Raw genomic sequence first — 18,743 nt, 5'->3', positions numbered from 1 at the left:
TGAACCCGTGTTCAGGACCTCTTGTGGTCTAGTGGGTGACAAATTGGGTTGCTAGTTCTAATCTGTCAGTGATTCAACAGGACGAAGATGAGGCGTTCTGTTCTTGTCACACTTTATACTCTTGGCAGCCCACTGGGGTAGTCCTATAAGGTCAAGATGAGTCTGCTACGACTTGATGACAGTGAATTTGGGTTGATTTACGAACCATGTTATCAGGAGAGACCAGTTCCTTGGGAAGACATCATGCTTAGGAACGTAAAAGGGCAGAGGAAATGAGGAAAGCTCCTGACAAGATGGATTGATCCAGTGGCTGCAACAATGGGCTCAAATGTAACAACAATTTTTAGGATGGTGCAGGGCTCAGCAATGCTAAGTTCTGTTGTACGAAGGGTTTCCATGAGTAGGGACTGACTCAACAGCCACTGACAACAGTGGCCGCAACAACGACAGCAAACAGCAGCAGGATTCTGCAGAGTAAAGGCTGTGAGATCCAGAATTAACGCCATAAAAGTAGCAACTCATAATTTTCAGCCAATGCTTTACTAGGGAATTCTTTGTTATCATATTAATGGTAGCCCAGTGGTAGAATTTCCATTCCATGTAGGAGACCTAGTTTAGATTACCTGTCTATTCATTTCATATCACTCAACCACAGTGGAGGCTTTTGGATATTGATATGATGCTAAATACATTTCAGTGGGACTTCCAGACTAAGAAGGACTAGACAGAAAGGCCAGCAGATCTACTTACAGAGAGCCAGTCAATGGGAACTGTGGAATCACAATAGGTACCCAAAGTGGTATCTAGAAGCAGTGTGCGAAGCAAAAGGGGTAGGCACAAGAACCAGACGTTAGAGCAGCTTTATCAGTACCAATACTCCGGATTGTCTTTATGACAGTTAGTGATAAGATGGAATTTATTATAAGTCTGGCTTTAACATCTCTTGGTGACCCCACATGTTACAAAGTACAACTGTCTCACAGGGTTTTCCAAATGCTTATGGGAACATATCTTGATACTCTAGGCAGGTTCAAACCAGGAACCTGAAGTTAGTATTTGAGCCCAAACCATTTGCACACCTAGGGACTCAGGGCGAGTCTTTGTGAGATGTTTAAAATGATTAAGGTATGTTTTATGAAACGATCTACCCGAAAGGTGTATGGTTTTGGTTCCAAGTGAGACTCCTTGAGGAGGCTTGGTATGTACTTCTGCTTTGTGATTTGACGTCATGTTAGTTTTGACATCGTTGTGTGTCAGACCCTACCATGTGCCTCACCTCCTCATCGTGAGCTATTTCTGATCCCTTCACCTCTGATTTGAAAGTCCCCTCCTCAGAATTAAGACTTTAACTAAGGTGATAGTGCCTATTGCTGACGGTTTTCTCATTAAAATCTATAGGATACATCTATGCATATATTTATAGGTTTACTATTAAAGTAGCAGATGGACATTGGGCCTCCACTCAAGTACTCCCTCAATGCAAGAATATTTTGTTCTATTGAACTGGCATTCCATGATGCTCACCTTCCCGACACAACCACTGAAGACAAAGCAGGTGCATAAGCAAATGTGAAGAAAGCTGATGGTGCCCGACTATCAAAAGATAGAGTGTCTAGGGTCTTAAAGACTTGAAGGTAAACAAGTGGCCCTCTAGCTAAGAAGCAACAAGGTCCACATGGAAGAAGCACACCAGCCTGTGTGATCATGAGGGGCCGAAGGGATCAGTTATTAGGCATCATAGAACACAAAATCATATCATTGTGAATGAGGGAGGAGTGCAGATTGGGGACCCAAAGCCCATCGGTAGGCAACTGGATATCCCCTTACAGAAGGATCAAGAGGAGGAGACGAACCAGTCATGGTGTATTGTAGCAACAATGAAACATACAACTTTCCTTTAGTTCTTGAATGATTTCCCCCTGCCTCCCCACTATCATGATCCCAATTCTACCTTACAAATCTGGCTAGACCAGAGGATGTACACTGGAACATATAGGAACTGGAAACAGAGGGAATCCAGGACATATGATCCCTTTAGGACCAGTGTTGAGAGTGATGATACCGGGTGGGTGGAGGGAGGGTGGAGTGGAAAGGGGGAACCGATTACAGGGATCTACATAGAACCTCCTCCCTGGGGGACGGGCAAAAGAAAAGTGGGTGAAGGGAGACATCGGACAGTGTAAGATATGACAAACTAATAATTTATAAATCATCAAGGGTTCATGAGGGAGGGGGGAAGCAGGGAGGGAGTGGTAAAAGTAAGGAGTTGATGCCAAGGGCTTAAGTGGAGAACAAATGTTTTGCGAATGATGAGGGTGATGAATGTACGAATGTGCTTTATACAATTGATGTATGGATTGTATGAACCCCTAGTAAAATGATTTTTAAAAAAAGAAGAAAAAAATCTATAGGATACATTTTTCACTTTTAATAGCATGATTTTCTATACTCTAGCCTCCCTGGCTCAAGATCTCTTAAATTCTGTTGCCTACATAGTCTCTCTTTGTTGCTTTCAATCACATTACTCTGCTTTAGACTGAGAACTGGCTCCGAGCTTCTCCAGGCAGCGCCTCCAGACTCTTCACTGGGGTGTTCAGGCCCTGGTCAGTTACCTGATCCTTGGCTGCTCCTGCCAGGCCTGCCTCCTGCCTCTCCTTCTTCCAGGCACCTCTTTAAGTTTATTGCCTCCTGAGCTTAGCACTGGTCCCGTTTCTGTCAGGTTTGTGTGTATTAACTCACTGTACTTAGCTAAAATGAGATAAACATAAAACTATAAAATGTTTGGGTTTTATTTCTTGTTTACTATCTCCTTTTGTCGTTGTATCAATTTATTTCTCTGCGCTTAGTACCTGAAGCACCTGTGTCTTTCTCCTGGCCTTGTTACGGTTTAGTATTTTCTGTGAAGAATTCCCAAATCAAATTATATTCACGTAGGTGCATTAATTCAGCTTTATTGGTTGAGAATTTAGGGACAGTACATTGTCGCTTTGCAGTTATTAAAGGGACTAAGCTTTCCATTAGAGCAGAAAGGAAATGTAAACTTATTATTGTTATTATAGTGATATTTTAAAGGTGTGAAGTAATTACTGTCTCCCAAAATTCCTAACATACTCTTGCAGTGTAAAATTTTCTCAGAGAATAACTCCAGCAAGCCAGAAGGTTTATTTAATTTAAATACAAAATTACAGATGACAAATCAGAGAAAATTTCATTTAACAAGTGTGCTTCTGGTGTAGATTCTGTTCTTTGTTGTATGGTGTAACGACACACTGTTTCATACAGTTCATTTTCGAGCACAACAAATAATGAAAGCCGTCTAGTAGAAATGCTTTGGGAAGTTCAGCGACTATTAAAAACCCTATCTCCATCTTCTTCATCTATAACACGTGAATTAATTACTTAAATCCCTATCTGTTACTTAGGAATTTTATAAAGAGAAGTGATAAACTATATGAAGTGTTTTAAATTGAGATGATACTGTTTGGGCACTTGCGAGTGTGGACTTGAACTTTTTTGCATTATGTTACAATTGCGTATGTACTTTTCCCTACATCTTTACCACAGAGAAAGGTATCAGCACTCTGTCCCAGAATCTGAAACTGTGTTTCTCCTGATTCCTCTGGTCCACTTACCCTGTTTTGCTGAATCACCACCGCTGTAGGGAGGCTATATTTGAAAAGCTCCTGTAACTGAGGTCCACTTTCTGCTTCTCAATATGAGTTCTTGTAGTTCTGTGTTCCCGCTAGACTGTGCCCTCCTGCAAAAATGAGACCCGTCTCTCTCGCTTCCCTTTGGACACTCAGCACACGCATGGCAGCCTGACCATCTGTGTTAGACAGGGTTCTCTAGAGAGACAAAACCAGATTGCTGATAATTATATATATTTACAAAGATAGGTAGATATATAACACAAGAAATGAACTGTTAAATTATATACAGACAGATAGATATATAATACAAGAAATGAACAGTTAAATTATAAATCAGTACGAATAGCTCAGTGCAACTCACTCCTGTGAGAGTGTTGTGAGCCACTGGCAGTCCTTCAAGTCTTGAGGGCCACCAGGTAGTCCTCTGTAGAGCGATGTGGGCTATCCCAGCACAGGTAGCCAACAGCAAGGCAGGTCACCAACAGTCAGTCCCCAGCTCCAGAGATGTACATTCCAATCCTCTGGCGAGGCAAGTCTTAAAGGGACCTCAAAGTACAGCGACACAGTTCACAGGTTAGGTGTCCCAAAGGTAGTGTAGCTTGAAAATTGAGGCACAGGACAAGAAAAGGCTCTTCAACAGGTTCAGGCTGCCGTGCATTTGTTAATAGAGGCTCATTAACTATTAATTAATAAACATAAATAAATGATGACGTTCTTAATCAGCCTTTGCTGTCCTTTCTCTAAATCGCACAACCACCAAAGGCCAGATCAATTCAAGTCTATGCAGAGTTGCCTTCCCTTACACCTCCCTGAAAGGTTAGTCTGTCCTGATCATGCATATGTCCCGCACCACCACAACGGCCTTTATCTGTAAATGCACAGCAGGAATTTCACAGATCCCCCTGCTGGGTCCAGATGTAGTTTTAGGATTCCTCCCAACATAGCCTCCAGGCAGTCACTCTCAGTCCTCGGGATAACTGAAATGTATCTACTCTTTGTGGGTTGGTTTTTTTTTTTTTATAAAGGATTGAAAGATGCCGTTAGCATCCCTCCCCCCTTTTCAGGAATAAAAAAAATGAAAATACTACAGATAAATGAAACTTGCATAAAATATGGAGAGTCCAGGAAACTACACAGTCAATCCCACTGGGTCTAAGGAGAGACGCTACCAAAAGAACACTGATTTGGGGCATTGAAGTGCTTTAAGGGATCAGTAGCACCCCTGATGGTACACTGTGGGCTGCTAACTGCAAGGTCAGCAGTTCAAAAACACTATCTACTCCTTGGCAGAAAGATGGGGGCTATGTCATCCTATAAAGAGTTACCGTCTCAGGAACTCACAGGGGCAGTTCTTCCCTGTCCTGTAAGGTCACTGTGAGTCCGGCGTCAACTCAGTGGCAGTGAGTGAGTTTATTTTTTTTTAAGGGATCAAAAGTCTGAAGTTCTTAAACTTTAGCTCTTTTTATGATGCATCACCACAGGATTGGAGCCATAAGGACACGCCTCTTCCATTTGTGTTGGTTACTACAGCTATTTCTGTCTTCCCCGTCTCAAGTTCATGGAATAGAAGAGGAATACTCAAGGACAACAGATAGAGAACGAGAGCAAGATAGTTTATTTTCAAGAGAAGTGAAAGATGTAAAAATAGCCAAACTATACTGAGGAAATAAAAACCTTTTCTTTTATTCTGCTTGTAAATGGGGACTACACAGGGGAAGACAATAGGTTTATATCGCTGATCAGTCCCCTAGGCTTAAGGGGATTCTAGATTGTTGCTCCGGGAAGACACTGAGGAGCCGAGATTCAGAGAAGTTTGCTGACTCTCTTAAGCTGACACAAGTTGTCAGAGAGAAAGCCATCCCTGCAAATTCCTAGTGCATTGTCCTCCACATGGGACTCAGTGGCAACCTGGTTGACATTGGTGGTCGGAAAAGCTTTTAGAAGGAGAGATAAAGCCTGCTCCGGGAAAAGTAAGCAATTTGCCTCTTTAGCGCTTCACGCTTATCATGGCATGTCAGAAAATGCAAATAGGCAGGTGTAATAAAATTATATTTCAGTGCTTTTGAGTGATAAACGGGTTTATGAAGATTTAGTTTGTTTGTAATGATGAGGTAGAATCTAGTTACTCTAGAAGAAGAAAGCAAATAGAAATGTTTATGTACGGTCACGTAAATTATTATACAAAATGTTATTGATTAACCACAAGGTTATGCAATATTTTAAACTCTTCCCTCCACAGTTCAATCCAGGTTCACTTAGTACAACAGAGTAAGGTATGTGCATGTGTGAGTGGCTAGTTTTCAATGCGAATGGTCCTAAAATTCACCACGCGCAATATCTCAGTGACTTGTTTAAAAGCGAGTGAGAGCAGTTGAATAGCTCCATCTTTTCTCTGCCTCTAAATTGCTCTCTCTAGATCAAATCACTGTTCTCTTTCATCTGTCTTGCTGGCATAGTCTCAATTTATTTGTTTCACTCATTCCTAGCCCCTATAAGACATATACACTAAGATTTGTAACCCTTGTGGTGTAGTGGTTACATATTGGCTTGAGAATCCCATGGTGGGCAGTTCAAAACCACCAGCAGCTCCGGGAGAGAAAGACTGGGTTTTCTCCTCCCGTAAACAGTCATTGTCTCAGAAACCCACCCTGGTTCACTTTGTGTCAGTGTTCGCTCCACGGCAGTGGATCAGTTCATGTAATCGCTTAATATAACTCTAGTCACGCCACCCTGTTGCTTCAAATCTTTAACTGATATATCTGTGCCTTAAATTCCTATTCTTTATTTCAGTTTACAGTCTATTCTGTAACATGCATGAGTAGATGTTCCATACTCCCCTAGCCTCCCCTTTCAGTGTTTATCTCATTTTTGTGAGTTTTGAAGCCTGAAGCCATCCCCTGTACTTCAGTTCACTAAGGTTTAGGCCCCTAAAACGATATTTCTGAAATGCAAAGGAATGTTATCACTCTGCGGCATCAGAGCCTTCGTGAGTGGAGGGCGGTATTACCTGTAAGGGAGCCCCGGTGACCGAGTGGCTGCTGCAGCAGGCTGCAGACCACCAGGTCTGCAGTGGGAGCTGACCTGCTACTCCCAGGGACAGAGGAGATGCGTTTTTTTTCTGTCAGCATGTACAGTTCACAGTCTTGGAGATCCTGGAAGTAGTTTGACTCTGTCCTACAGTGTCACGATGAGTCAGAATTGATTCAACAGTGGCTGCTTTGTTTTTTGGATTAGTTTTAAACAGGATGAAACAGACTATAGGAGAAGCAGGATGTGTGTGTGTGTGTGTGTGTGTGTGTGTGTGTGTGTGAGAGAGAGAGAGAGAGAGAGAGAGAGAGAGAGAGAGAGAGAGAGAGAGAGACAGATATCAAGGTATCAAGGTTTGGTTTTAATATGACTGATAGATATTTGAGTGGAGGTATCAGTTGGCAGCTGCATTTACAAATCTGAAATTGTAGGGAAAGTCTTCAGTTTTAATATCTGAAAACTAGATATGATATATGATTAGCAAGATCTTAAGTGTAGACAGCCTGTGGAAGAAGCCTATGGCTTGCAATCCGGATCTCTCTACCATTGAGGGAAGAAAGAGGAGGAGCCAGCCAAACGTGGGAGTGCTTAAGTGGGAATAGAAGTCAAGTAACAAAAGTGTTTCAAAGGGAACACATGATCGCCTGTCCCAAGCACTGCTGACAGGGCAAGCATGCATTGTGAAGTCATTAGTAGGGTACTTTTGGTGCGTCTAGTTCTGGTAGACTGTTGGGGGCCCAGGTGGTGCTTTGGGCTGACTACCAACCACAGTGTCAGGGCTTCAAACGCATCAACTGCTTCATGGAGGCAAGTTGAGGCTTTCTGCACCCTTGAAGATTTACAGCCTTGGAAACCCAACATGGAGTTGGAATCAACTCAGTGACATTGGATTTAGTGTTGGTTTTCTGGGTATAAAAGCCTGGTTAATGAACTGTGAAAAGAATTGTATGAGCCCCAATAAATTGTTAAAATTAAAAAAAAAAAAAAAGCCTGGTTGTAGTTCATGAGCAACTTAAAAGCAGGGGATATACGTTTCAAAACACCCCATTTATAATTGTCTCTATATTATATGCCCACTTTCATGCTGGTTCATATTACATTTTATGTTGTTTATTATAATATAGGAAACTCTTTTGAGTATCATTGATATAAAAGGGAATGGAAATATGGGACAATAATTGGAGGAACAGAGGTTAAGGGTTTTTTGGTTTTTAATTTTAACAAAGGAGACAAAACAGAGTATGTGCCTACCGAGGAGAATGATCCAGGAGGCAGGCATCAGTTGGTGATGCAGGAAACGGGGAAGGGGAAGGCATTTTGGCAGTGACGTCTTTGTTCAAGTAAAAGGGGATGGAATAAGGACTTGGCCTTGGACAAGAGATTAATCAGTTGATCTGTTGGAATGAGAGGAAAAGCAAAAGATGCCCTTTTGATGTTCATATTGTCCTTTTGCTGTTAATCTGTGTGTCATTTAAGATGCCGTGAAGAGTAGTGGTGCTACAACACAGCTTAAGCACCGGGATGGCTTTGACAAGTTCGTTTATTTTCTCATGGTTTCAGGGCTAGAAGTCAGAACTCAAAATGCCAGATCTAGGGGAAGGCTTTCTTCCTCTATTGACTCTAAGACAAAGTCCTTGTCTGCCCTCAGCATCTGTGGGCTTGGCATTCCTTGGAGATTTCCATCTGTATGGACATCCCTCTTTCCCTGAATCTAGGCTCTCAGGGCAGGGATCCCGGTGAAAAAGACACACTCTGCTGGCTTTTCTTTCACTGTGGTGGGGAGGGTCCTCTCTCTCTTCTTATCTCCCCGGAGGATTCTCCTGACACTGGACGAGGGGCCTTATCTTGACTAGGGCTGTTGCCTCCCACTGAATCCTGCCTCGGTGACATAACAAACATAATATAATCCTCATCACCATGACCTAGTCCAGCTTCAGCTATACATAGAAGATCACGAAGTGGGGGAGTAATAAAATCACAATACAGGAAATCATGATCCAGCCAAGCTCACCCATCTTTTGAGGATACACAACTTAATCCATGCCATTACTTATCAACATCTAGGCACTGCTATGAAGTGCATGGTATGAATCTAGTCAATTCTGACTCACACTGACCTTATAGGACAGAGCAGAATTGCCACTTTTGGTTTCCAAGGCTGTAAATCTTTACAGGAACCAAAAACTTATCTTTTTTCCATTGGAGCGGCTGGTGAGTTCAAACTTCAGACCTCGAGGGCTACGCACTCTGTGGTCTTGTTTTATTTGTAGGCTCCCGTAAAGTGCCTGGTACACAGCAGGCATGCAATACATGTTGGAATGAATAAATGAAGACACTGCTTCTATGTCTTATTTCCTCACCTGGAATTGGATCATTTCCATCAATTCTTAACAACCAGATTGACTCAATCATGCTTTTCTTGTCTGGTCCTGCAGATAGCTTGACAGTCTGGTGGAGTTGATTGATAGAAATAGCTGCATTTTTACCAAAATCGGTGATGGTGCTTAAGATTAAAATCAGTGACCCTTACTCTGTCATTTTGTAGTGGTCCTAGTTATAGTTTTAACTTGAATTTATTAGTTACTTCATTTCAAACCTTCTGAAAGCTATATATTTTTCTCATGATACATTTGCCATTTATATCACAGGAAAATGTTACTTGTACAATGTGTTTGCTGGACAGAGTGGATTCCAAGGACACTCATATATGTGTAAGAGAGAGCTTTATATCAAGAAGTAATTCTGCATAAATAAAATATCCCAGTATAGTCCTGATAAAATCCTTATGTCCAATACTAGTCTGTAAGTCTGATCTTAGTCCATAAATTCCTCTTCAGACTCACACAGCTGCAAGCAATGATGCAAAATGCAGGAAGATCACAGGCTGGTAGGTGACAAGTCTTGTGGATCAAATGGTGGTAGAAGCATCACAGGGCTCTGGAAGGTCTCTGAGTGGCTTGCCAGCAGGAGGGTAAAGGCAGAGGGAAAGAGAAAAAGAGAGAGCGAGAGAGAGCGAGAGCGAGAGCGAGAGCGAGAGAGCGAGAGAGCGAGAGAGCGAGAGAGCGAGAGAGCGAGAGAGCGAGAGAGCGAGAGAGCGAGAGAGAGAGAGAGAGAGAGAGAGAGAGAGAGAGAGAGAGAGAGAGAGAGAGCGAGCGCGAGCCCAGGATCCTTCATATGAGAAGACCATGCCCAACAGGAGGCATCATCAGGCTGTGATCTGATTGACAGACTGGACTCCACCCCTACATTTTCATATCTTCAAGTTGATATGAAAATAATGTAACTAAAAAATACAAATACTAAATTACTGAATATATGTTAAGCTTTTTAATAATGATGATTATATTATCTCTGATCTTTGTACCTTAATGCTTTGTACCTCATTTAACTAGAGACCATGTTTTCTTCATCATTAAATAAAAAATACTTAGCCTTGACCATGGTACAAAATTCCCCCCAAAGAACAAAACACCCACTGCCATTGAGTCATTTCTCTCTCAATCTCTCACACACACATGCACACCTGCTCCTCCTGTAGTCTTTTTCATCCCTATTAAAAATAATCAAAAAACTAAACCAACTGCCATTGAGTAATTCTGATTCATAGTGACCCTGCGGGACAGAGAGGCAGGCAGTGTCCCTTAGAATTTCCGAGGCTGTAAACCTCAATGGAAGCAGATGGCCTCATGCTGCTCCTGAAGTGTGAGTTTGAAGTGGTGACCTCTCAGTTAGCTGGTGGCTTTGAACCACTGACCTTTTTGTGAGCAGTCCACCACTTCTCGGATTATTATGGCACCGAGCACGTGCTAATTAAATATCTGTTGACAGTGAATTAGTTTCTATGACAGTTGCTGTTGTATAGGCTAGATCCCCTTCCCTATTTGATGTCCCTATTGCTCCGGTTTAGTGATTTTACTCCTAACTGCTCACACCTGAGAGTCCCAAAACACGAGCAATTGACTAGGGGAGCTCCTTGCCCAGCTGTCTCAAGAACAGGAAGTGCCTGAGGTTTTATGCCCGCCCTTAGCAGTGAGCAGCCAATGAGGCCTGGTCCAGGCTCATGGGAGCCAGCCAATCACGCAGGACACACTTTCCAGATCATCGAGGCCCTTGTGGGTCAGTCTGTGCTCCAGATTTCACCTGAAATTGCAGCCTCGCTTGGATTCTCACGTTTCTGGATGCTGCTTTGCCTATTCCCTCGGAGGTATCTCCTGGGCACGCCTCTTTCCTGATCACCCACACACCCTACTTGTCTTGTGGCCTATCTCTTGGGAATTCCACCTAAAATACCGAATGTATACAGAATAGTTGATGCCAGGCACAGCAGGGACTCAGAATGATTGCATTTCCCCGAGTGTCAAGAGTGGCATGTGCTGCTCTTTCAGATGGGCTTTCCTGAGAGTGTCGGCTTTCTACCGCTGCCGACTAAATCTGTGGTGACTGGACCCAATTTTATATCTAACTTAGTTGCTGCATGAGAAGCAGCTTCATCATTTTAGTAGTTAATTGTTATTGAATTCATTGCAGATATCTTGACTGATTTGTGGAATTGATTGATGGAAGAGGTTATATTTCTGTCAGCCATTTTTGTTGGAAATGTGTTAGTCAGTAAATCTGGTATTGAATTATAGGTCTTTCAAGCTAAAGTCAAAATGTGTTTTCCTCGATTTTCTAGGCTTTTAGATTGTACTTATATCTTGACTGTACAGATAGTTTGCGATTGGCTCACCCCTACCCAGAAATTCTGTTGAAGGAAGTCCCGAGGAACGACTTCCAGACGAATTACCGTGATACACTTCTATGGAGCGGGTCTGCTCTGGGACATATCGAGCCGCTGCTTCAGAATTGACTTAAGAGCAGCTGCTTTGGTTTTCCCTTCTCTCTCCTTTTAATATAGATGGTAAAGAGTCACCTGTACAATCATGTGTTATATTGCGATGGGGTAGGCTAGGGTGTCTAAAGAAACAAAACCAATGACATAGATTGTTTATGGATTTGAAATCAGAAAAAAAAACCCTTGATATCAAGAAACAATTTCACATCAAGAATGCATCCCAGCTGAGGCAGGCGGATGAAACAGAACAAGTACCTTTAGCGGAAGCAGGGGGATCACAGGTGGGCGCAGAGTCCTGTGGATCCAGGGTTGGTGGGAAATGGCAGGGTGTTGAAACATGCAGGGTCTGCAGTCCACATGGGGCTGACGCTAGAGGCAGACACAATCTTGGCAAGCAGGGAAGGCGGCGGGCTTGAGAAAGAAGTTCTTGCTGTTCGCTTATAAAAAGCCACGCCCCCAAGGAGGCGTCACTAGGCGACTACATGATTGACAGGTTTGACTCCACCCCTGCCTCCACAAAAGTACCAAGTTAGTATAAGATCTAACCATTACACATGGACTACAGTTTTCCTTTGTAGTCTTTATGAACATAAATATCCATTTACATATACTAAATAAAATATTTTATACTGATTTGGGAAAATCACCAGTAAGAAAATAAATCCTTTTATCTGTAAAATGGGATTGGGAATAGGTGTTTTAGAATTGAAAAACACTGTAGAACTATCTGGTGGCAAACACCTTTATTTTATAAATGAGAACATTTGAGACCCAAGCAGGTTAAGTAATTTGCTCACCAGCATCCCACGTTCTTAGTGGCAGAGTTGGACTAAAATCCAACTCCCAGGACACTGCTCTCCACTGCTGTACAAAATACACATTTCTTATTCACACAATTGATATGAGGATTAGGGACCACATCTGTGAAAAATAGACTTAGCCTTTGGAAAGAAGGATGCTGGATAGCTTTATGAAAGCTTTATGGAAACTAATCTCATTTTAGCCTTTTCTGTACAATTGTTAGTTTTGTTCAGTTTTATGTTACTTGCCTTAGGATCCTTCTTGGCTGAGGACTAGATAATATACAATGCTTGATTTAAAATCCATATTAAGGGTCCAGATTGTGCTGGAATATGAATGATGTTCAGCTGGGTTTGAGCCAGGAGCACTTGCAGAGTGCCCACCAGAATGAGGATTGTTGATGTCCAGGCAAGAATTTTCTATCCCTGGTTTGCAGATTGGGAACAAGACAGGTTTTTTCCAAAGAAAAGAAGGGGGCATAAATTATATTTCTGCCCTGCTCAGTAATACTTTCAAAGTTTGTTATAATATGTCTTTAACAAACCATGAATTTTCTCTCCTGCTGAGCCACCGTATCCTGACTATTTTCAGCATCATTAGGGACCCATTATATTAATCCACCATACCTTCAAATCTCTAACAGGCGCACATAAGTGATCACTTTGAATATTTATTTTGAAGCAAGGTATAGAATTGTTCTCTTTGTCGTCTTGCAAAGGGAGGAAATTGTAACTTGCTCACCTTGGTTACTTCAATTGTTGTAGTTTGATTCTTTCAATTACAAAGTGCCTTGATATAATGGACAAAGGATATTGTTTAATTTTTGTAGTCCTTGAAGTAATTTGTGTAGGTTCATATTTGCACGATAGATACAACTTGAGACCAAAAGGCTAAAGTGCTGCGTCTGCATATGTTTTAGGTGCGGTTGTATGCAAGACCCGACGCCATCAGAAGAGGATCCGGGCACTACGCCCTCCATATAACAAAGAGACTAATTGAGTTTTATGAAGACTACTTTAAAGTGCCCTATTCTTTGCCAAAACTCGGTAAGAATTTTCTTGTTTATTTTTTCAGAAGGGCTCCTTGAAGGTGGAGTTTATTGGTTAAGATGCTTAGGACGCATGAACAGTCTAAGGGTTATATTTTTAGAGGCTATGATTTCACAAGAGGTAAAATAAAGTTTGGTGCTTCTGGATTCTTGCCACAAAGTATGTGTATAATTATTTAAGAACTGATGTAGGTTTAGCATTTTAAAAGATAGCCAAAATAATTCTACTTTGTTAAAAACATGCGTAAAAGGTTCTTGGCAGTGTCACACTTCATGTTCTTAACTACCGTGTACAGTAGGCACTGCTACACGATTATTTTTTATATTAAGGAAATTGAGACCATGAAGTTTCCTATTCCTGCAGACAGCCATTAAATGAAGGAGCTGGGATGTCAAACACATTCTCTGTGATTCCCCAAAGTCTTCACTGTGACACTATGAGGAGGTGCCCATTGATTAGTGCTTGTTTCCTAACTCTCACATGCCGGGCTACAGTGTGTAAGCTGCCCCTCGGTTTTTTTCATTCAGCCACATGTTGGATGCCGAGTTATAGTAAGTTAAATAAAGAGAAGAGAGAAAGGAATTGCACTGGTCATGGGATTGTGTTCTCGAGTGTTCTTATGTTTCTTCCATGCACGAAAGTAGTATACTCAACACTGTTGGTTGAATGAATAAATTAATTACTTTTATTACTTTAACTTCAATGAGGCTGCTTTGGCAACGTCATTCTATGACTTTCCAGAAAGGTAGAATGCATACCCATTTTGAATGCTGAAGGTATTTTTTCTTCTGAGAAAATCTGTTTTGAAATCTCACATCACAACACTCCTTTGTTCCCCCCTCCCCACCGCTACACGTTTTTCCTTCCCAAGGGGATTTTTGATCAGGATCCACATCAAAAGTATTGCTCATTGGCAAGAACAAAGTGCTTTCATGATCACAGTGCTAGCGTTTCAACCACAGGTTCTTGTCCCCAGAGAATAGGCCTGTTTCATTAAAGTACCTGCCTGCTGTGTAGCTTTACTGGTCATACAATGAGCTGTTTAGAAAATAGACAGAATAGTTGACACTCTTACCACTAGGTGTAGCATGTGATGGAAAAGAATGAGATTGTACATATTTGAATTCATTTTAAAACATAAATAACTTCAAATCCATAGGCAACGTGATTTTTTGTTTTCTGTTTTGTTTGCGTTTTTGTTTTATCCTCTCTCTCAAGTCCTCAGTTAGCCCCGGTTACACTGACATCTCCCTGGTGGGAACCCAAGGCAGGGAGGTGTACCTGACCTTATTTGCGCGGGAGGTGACACCATGCTCTGTACTCGGTCAAACAAACTGGAGCTTCCCAGCTTGACCCTAATGTCCCATTCACGAGTGCTTGTTGCAAGTTCAGCAGAGAATAAAATGTGGATCATTCTTTGTCTCTTTCAGGCCGGTAATTAGCAGAGGAACTCAATTTAAAACTTCAGGGGTCCCATGTAACTGTCAGCTTGCAGCAGGGAGCATTTCTGCTCCTCTGCTTCACTCCCAGCCGAACCATGTACGCTTTCTCTGTAGAAATGGACGCTGTTCACTGTGATGGTGACTCGCTAACATACTTTAGGGTGTATGGCATGGAATGATTTGACTTTACCCCGGCACAGTCAGTGTTATCTTGGGAAGATATCACAGCCCATGTGCTTTGTAAAATTTCTCTCAGTTTCTATGCATTCTATAGATATTTTCATATGTCTGTTAATGACATTATAAGTACATTTTCTATATAAAATCCTACATAAAGTTTGGTAAAAGCAGAAGTAGTTTGACAAGGTCTTAGCTTTTGTTATACATTGTGAATTGTATTTTCAAAAAAGGAATATTTTGGAATCAACTCGGTTTTTATGAATGACCCAGGCAGACTCGTTTTGGGTATTCGCTGTGGCTGTCTTACTATAGAGTCTATTTCACCCATCCTCTCTTCCCTTACCTATCTTCCCTTCCTGCCCTCTCTTCGACCTTCCCTCCTCCTCTCATTTCCTCTGCAGGTGTTCGTTGGGTCACTCACCTGTTGTAGACACTTAACTTTCTGATAGCCATAGAGTTGTGGATAAAAAATACAAAACTTCATTCTATACTATTATTTAAAACCTATTAATTTGAGGCAAGTTAAATCATTAAGTAAAATATATAGCCTATCAGCTACAGATTAAAAGACAAAACAAAAACAACTCAATGCCATAAGATTGATGCAGACTCACAGCGACCTTGTAGGATAGGGTAGAATGCCCCTGTGGGTTTCCCAGACTGGAGCTCCTTACAGGAATGGAAAACCTCATCTTTTTCCCATGGAGTGGCTGGTGATTTTGAACTGCTGACCTTGGGGTTAGCAAAGGCAGAAAGGATGAATAGAAAGTGTGTGTGTGTGGCACTGTAGATGAAGCTCATATTTTTACTTGTTTTACTTTTTTCTTTTTGTAAATTGATTTTGTTGTGAATTGGGTGACGGTTTACAGAGCAGATCATCAGTTTTTTTCAACAATTAAACACATTTTGTTTCATCTCATGTACCATCACATATGTACTTCCTTTCTGTTACCCGTTCCCATCCATGCTTCTTTTCGAATGCTCTGAAATTTGTCCTTGGGGAAATGCTGCCCTTTGGGTCTTAATTGGTTGATTATACTCAGGTGTGCCTACCACACTAGCGCTGTTATCCCTCTTTGAGACCTGTCTGATGTGTGACTGAAACGTGAACTACAAGGGTGAGTCCAGTTACAGACCTGAGGAGTGACTAAGGATCATAGACTTCAGGGTGCCACCAGTCTCTCTCCAGCCTGTGAGCCCGGTCTCTTTTGTGATTCTGGAATCTGTACTGTATTCTCCTCTGCTCTACCCGAGCCTTCTGTGTAAGCCTTTCCATAGCAGGTGGAAGTGGTAGCCAGGCGCCACCTAGTGCTTTGTGTTTCATGGATGTGAAGGCTGATGTGTGCATGCCCCATACAACTATTAGACTAATTGTTTCCATGAGAGTTTCTATTTTTATCAGTCTTCTCTCCTCCCAGTGGGGGAGCAAAGGAGACCAGTAATTGTACCCTAGATGGCCACATGAGTTTTTCAGGCCTCAATCTCTACTCACCAAAGTAGGCCTTAGAACATCGCCTTCATGAATTACCTATGTCACCCTAACCATTGCTAATAAGTGTTTGGTTATGTCTAATAAGGTGTTGAGGTTTTTAAATGGGAAATCACAGAAGACACCATTGGGAAAATGGTTTTTGAGCAAAGGACTTAGGGTAGTAGAAAAATTAGCCCAATACATGGAAGAAATGATGGACACAAAGAGATGAACAGAAAATTTCAAAGGACAGCTTGAGAAGACAAAATAAATTATTATGATTAAATGTGCAAAGACTTAGAGTTAGAACACCAAAAAGAAAGAACATAGTTGGCATATCTTTAACTGAAATAACTCATTATTAAAAAAGTCAAGCCTTCAGTTTCAATCTTGAAAGATTCTATCTGCAAAATATTGAATGATGGAGAAAGCATTGAAAGAAGGAATACACAGTCATTGAACCACACTAATCAACATTTGTCCATTTCAAGATGTAGCATGTGACTAAGAACTAATGACACTGAAGGAATAGATCCAAGCTGTCCTGAAAGTATTAGCCAAAAACAAGGTTTCAGGAATCGATAGAATATCAATTGAAATGTTTCAACAAAGTGATGAACCACTGGTAGCACTCCTCTAGAAATTTGGAAGATGGCTGCTTTGTCAACTGACTGGAAGAAATCCATATTTATAATCATTCCAAATAAATGTGACTCAACAGAATAAGAAAATTATCCTTGATATCAGATGCAAGCAATATTTTGCTGAAGTAGTAAACAACAGTTGCAGTAGTTCATTGATTTGGAGCTGCCAGAGGTTCAGGCCAGATTCAATAGAGGATATTGAACAAAAGATATCATTGCTGAAATCAGATGGATTTGGCTTAACACAGAGAAGACCAGCTGTTGTGCAGCGTGTTTCATTCACTATGTGAAGGGATTCCACTGTATGAATCACTGCAAACTATGGATTACCTTGAGAAGAACAGGAACTACCTATTATGCTCATGTGAAACCTGTACATGGATCCAGAGGACATTGTGTGCACAGAGCAAGGGACTACTACTTGGTTTAAAATTCAGTAAAAGCGTGTGTCAGAATTGAATCCTCTTGTCCTACTTACTCAATTTGTTTGCACAGCAAATCATCAGAGAAACGGGATTATGTGAAGAACTCAGCATCAGGATTGGGAGGCAGGCTTATTAACAACCTTCAATATACAGATGACACACCTTGCTGGCTGAAAGACAGGAGGACTTAAAGCTCTAGTTGTTAAAAATCAAGGATTTCAGCCTCAGTATGGATTACAACTCAATGTAAAGAAAACCAAGATTCTCAAAACTGGACTAATAGGCAACATCAGGAAAAACAGAAAGATTGTAGTTGGCAAGCATTTCGTCTTGCTGGGATTCATCATCAACACTCATGGAAACAGCACTCAAGAAATGTAAATCTGTTGCATAAAATTTCTTTCAAGTATTGGAAAGTAAGAAGGTCACTTTGAGGACTGAGGTACAGCGGACAGAAACCATGGTATTTCAGTGACTTTTTGTGCGTGTGAAAGTTGGATATTGGATAAGGAAGCAGAAGAAGATTCTCTGCATTTGAGCTACGGTGTTGGCAAAGAAGAATGAAAGTCCCACGGACTGCCAAAAGAGCAAACTGGTCTATCTTGGTGAAGGACGGCCAGACGCTCTTTAGAGGAAAGATGGTAAGACCTTGTCTCACATACTTGGAACTTATTATCAGCAGAGACCGGTCCCTGGAGAAGTCCATCATGCTTGGTAAAGTGGAGCAGCAATGTAAAGAAGGAAGGCCCTCAATGAGAGAGAGGGATTGGCAGTGACTGCAACAGTGAGCTCAAAGTGAAGGACAGGCGTGACGCTGGGATGGAGACGAGTGCTTTGTTCCGATGTGCATAGGGTTACTGTGCAGCACCGACTTGATGACAACATTCAAGCGGGTATCCAAAAATAACCCAGGCTTTTTTTTTTCTAAGCTATGCATTTAAATTTTTTTACAAAACAACCTTTTAACCTTCAAAGTATTATCCATTATACTTAATACATTAGTCAAATCTGTGATTCCATTCTTGGAAACATTTTCAAACTCATCTGTTTGGATGGCTGAGAGCACCTCCCTCGTTATTTTATTCTACTGGTCAACAAAGTGAATCACGGCCCATTCCTATGTCATCCTCGCCATCATTTATTATTTTTGAGCCCGTTGTTACAGACACTATGTCAGTCCATGATGTTTGGGGGGTCTTCCTCCTTTTCTTTGACACTCT

At 41.5% G+C, this 18,743-nt stretch overlaps 1 protein-coding gene across 4 annotated transcripts in view; it reads left to right on the top strand.

Annotated features, from left to right (window-relative positions):
- The window catches only part of LOC142436710 (thyrotropin-releasing hormone-degrading ectoenzyme-like), a 323,943-nt gene that overhangs the window by 120,440 nt on the left and 184,760 nt on the right, over nucleotides 1-18,743 (top strand). For all 4 annotated transcript variants that reach the window (XM_075540189.1, XM_075540186.1, XM_075540187.1 and 1 more), the window contains exon 2: nucleotides 13,232-13,358. In XM_075540189.1, the coding sequence (XP_075396304.1) occupies nucleotides 13,232-13,295 (64 nt within the window). In that variant the 3' untranslated portion in view covers nucleotides 13,296-13,358. The remainder of the gene's footprint in view (nucleotides 1-13,231; nucleotides 13,359-18,743) is intronic.

The sequence above is a fragment of the Tenrec ecaudatus genome, unplaced genomic scaffold (assembly GCF_050624435.1).
Source record: "Tenrec ecaudatus isolate mTenEca1 unplaced genomic scaffold, mTenEca1.hap1 Scaffold_547, whole genome shotgun sequence".
Lineage (NCBI taxonomy): Eukaryota > Metazoa > Chordata > Mammalia > Afrosoricida > Tenrecidae > Tenrec > Tenrec ecaudatus.
Note: the sequence above shows the minus strand (reverse complement) of the source record. Positions and strands in the feature narration are given on the sequence as shown.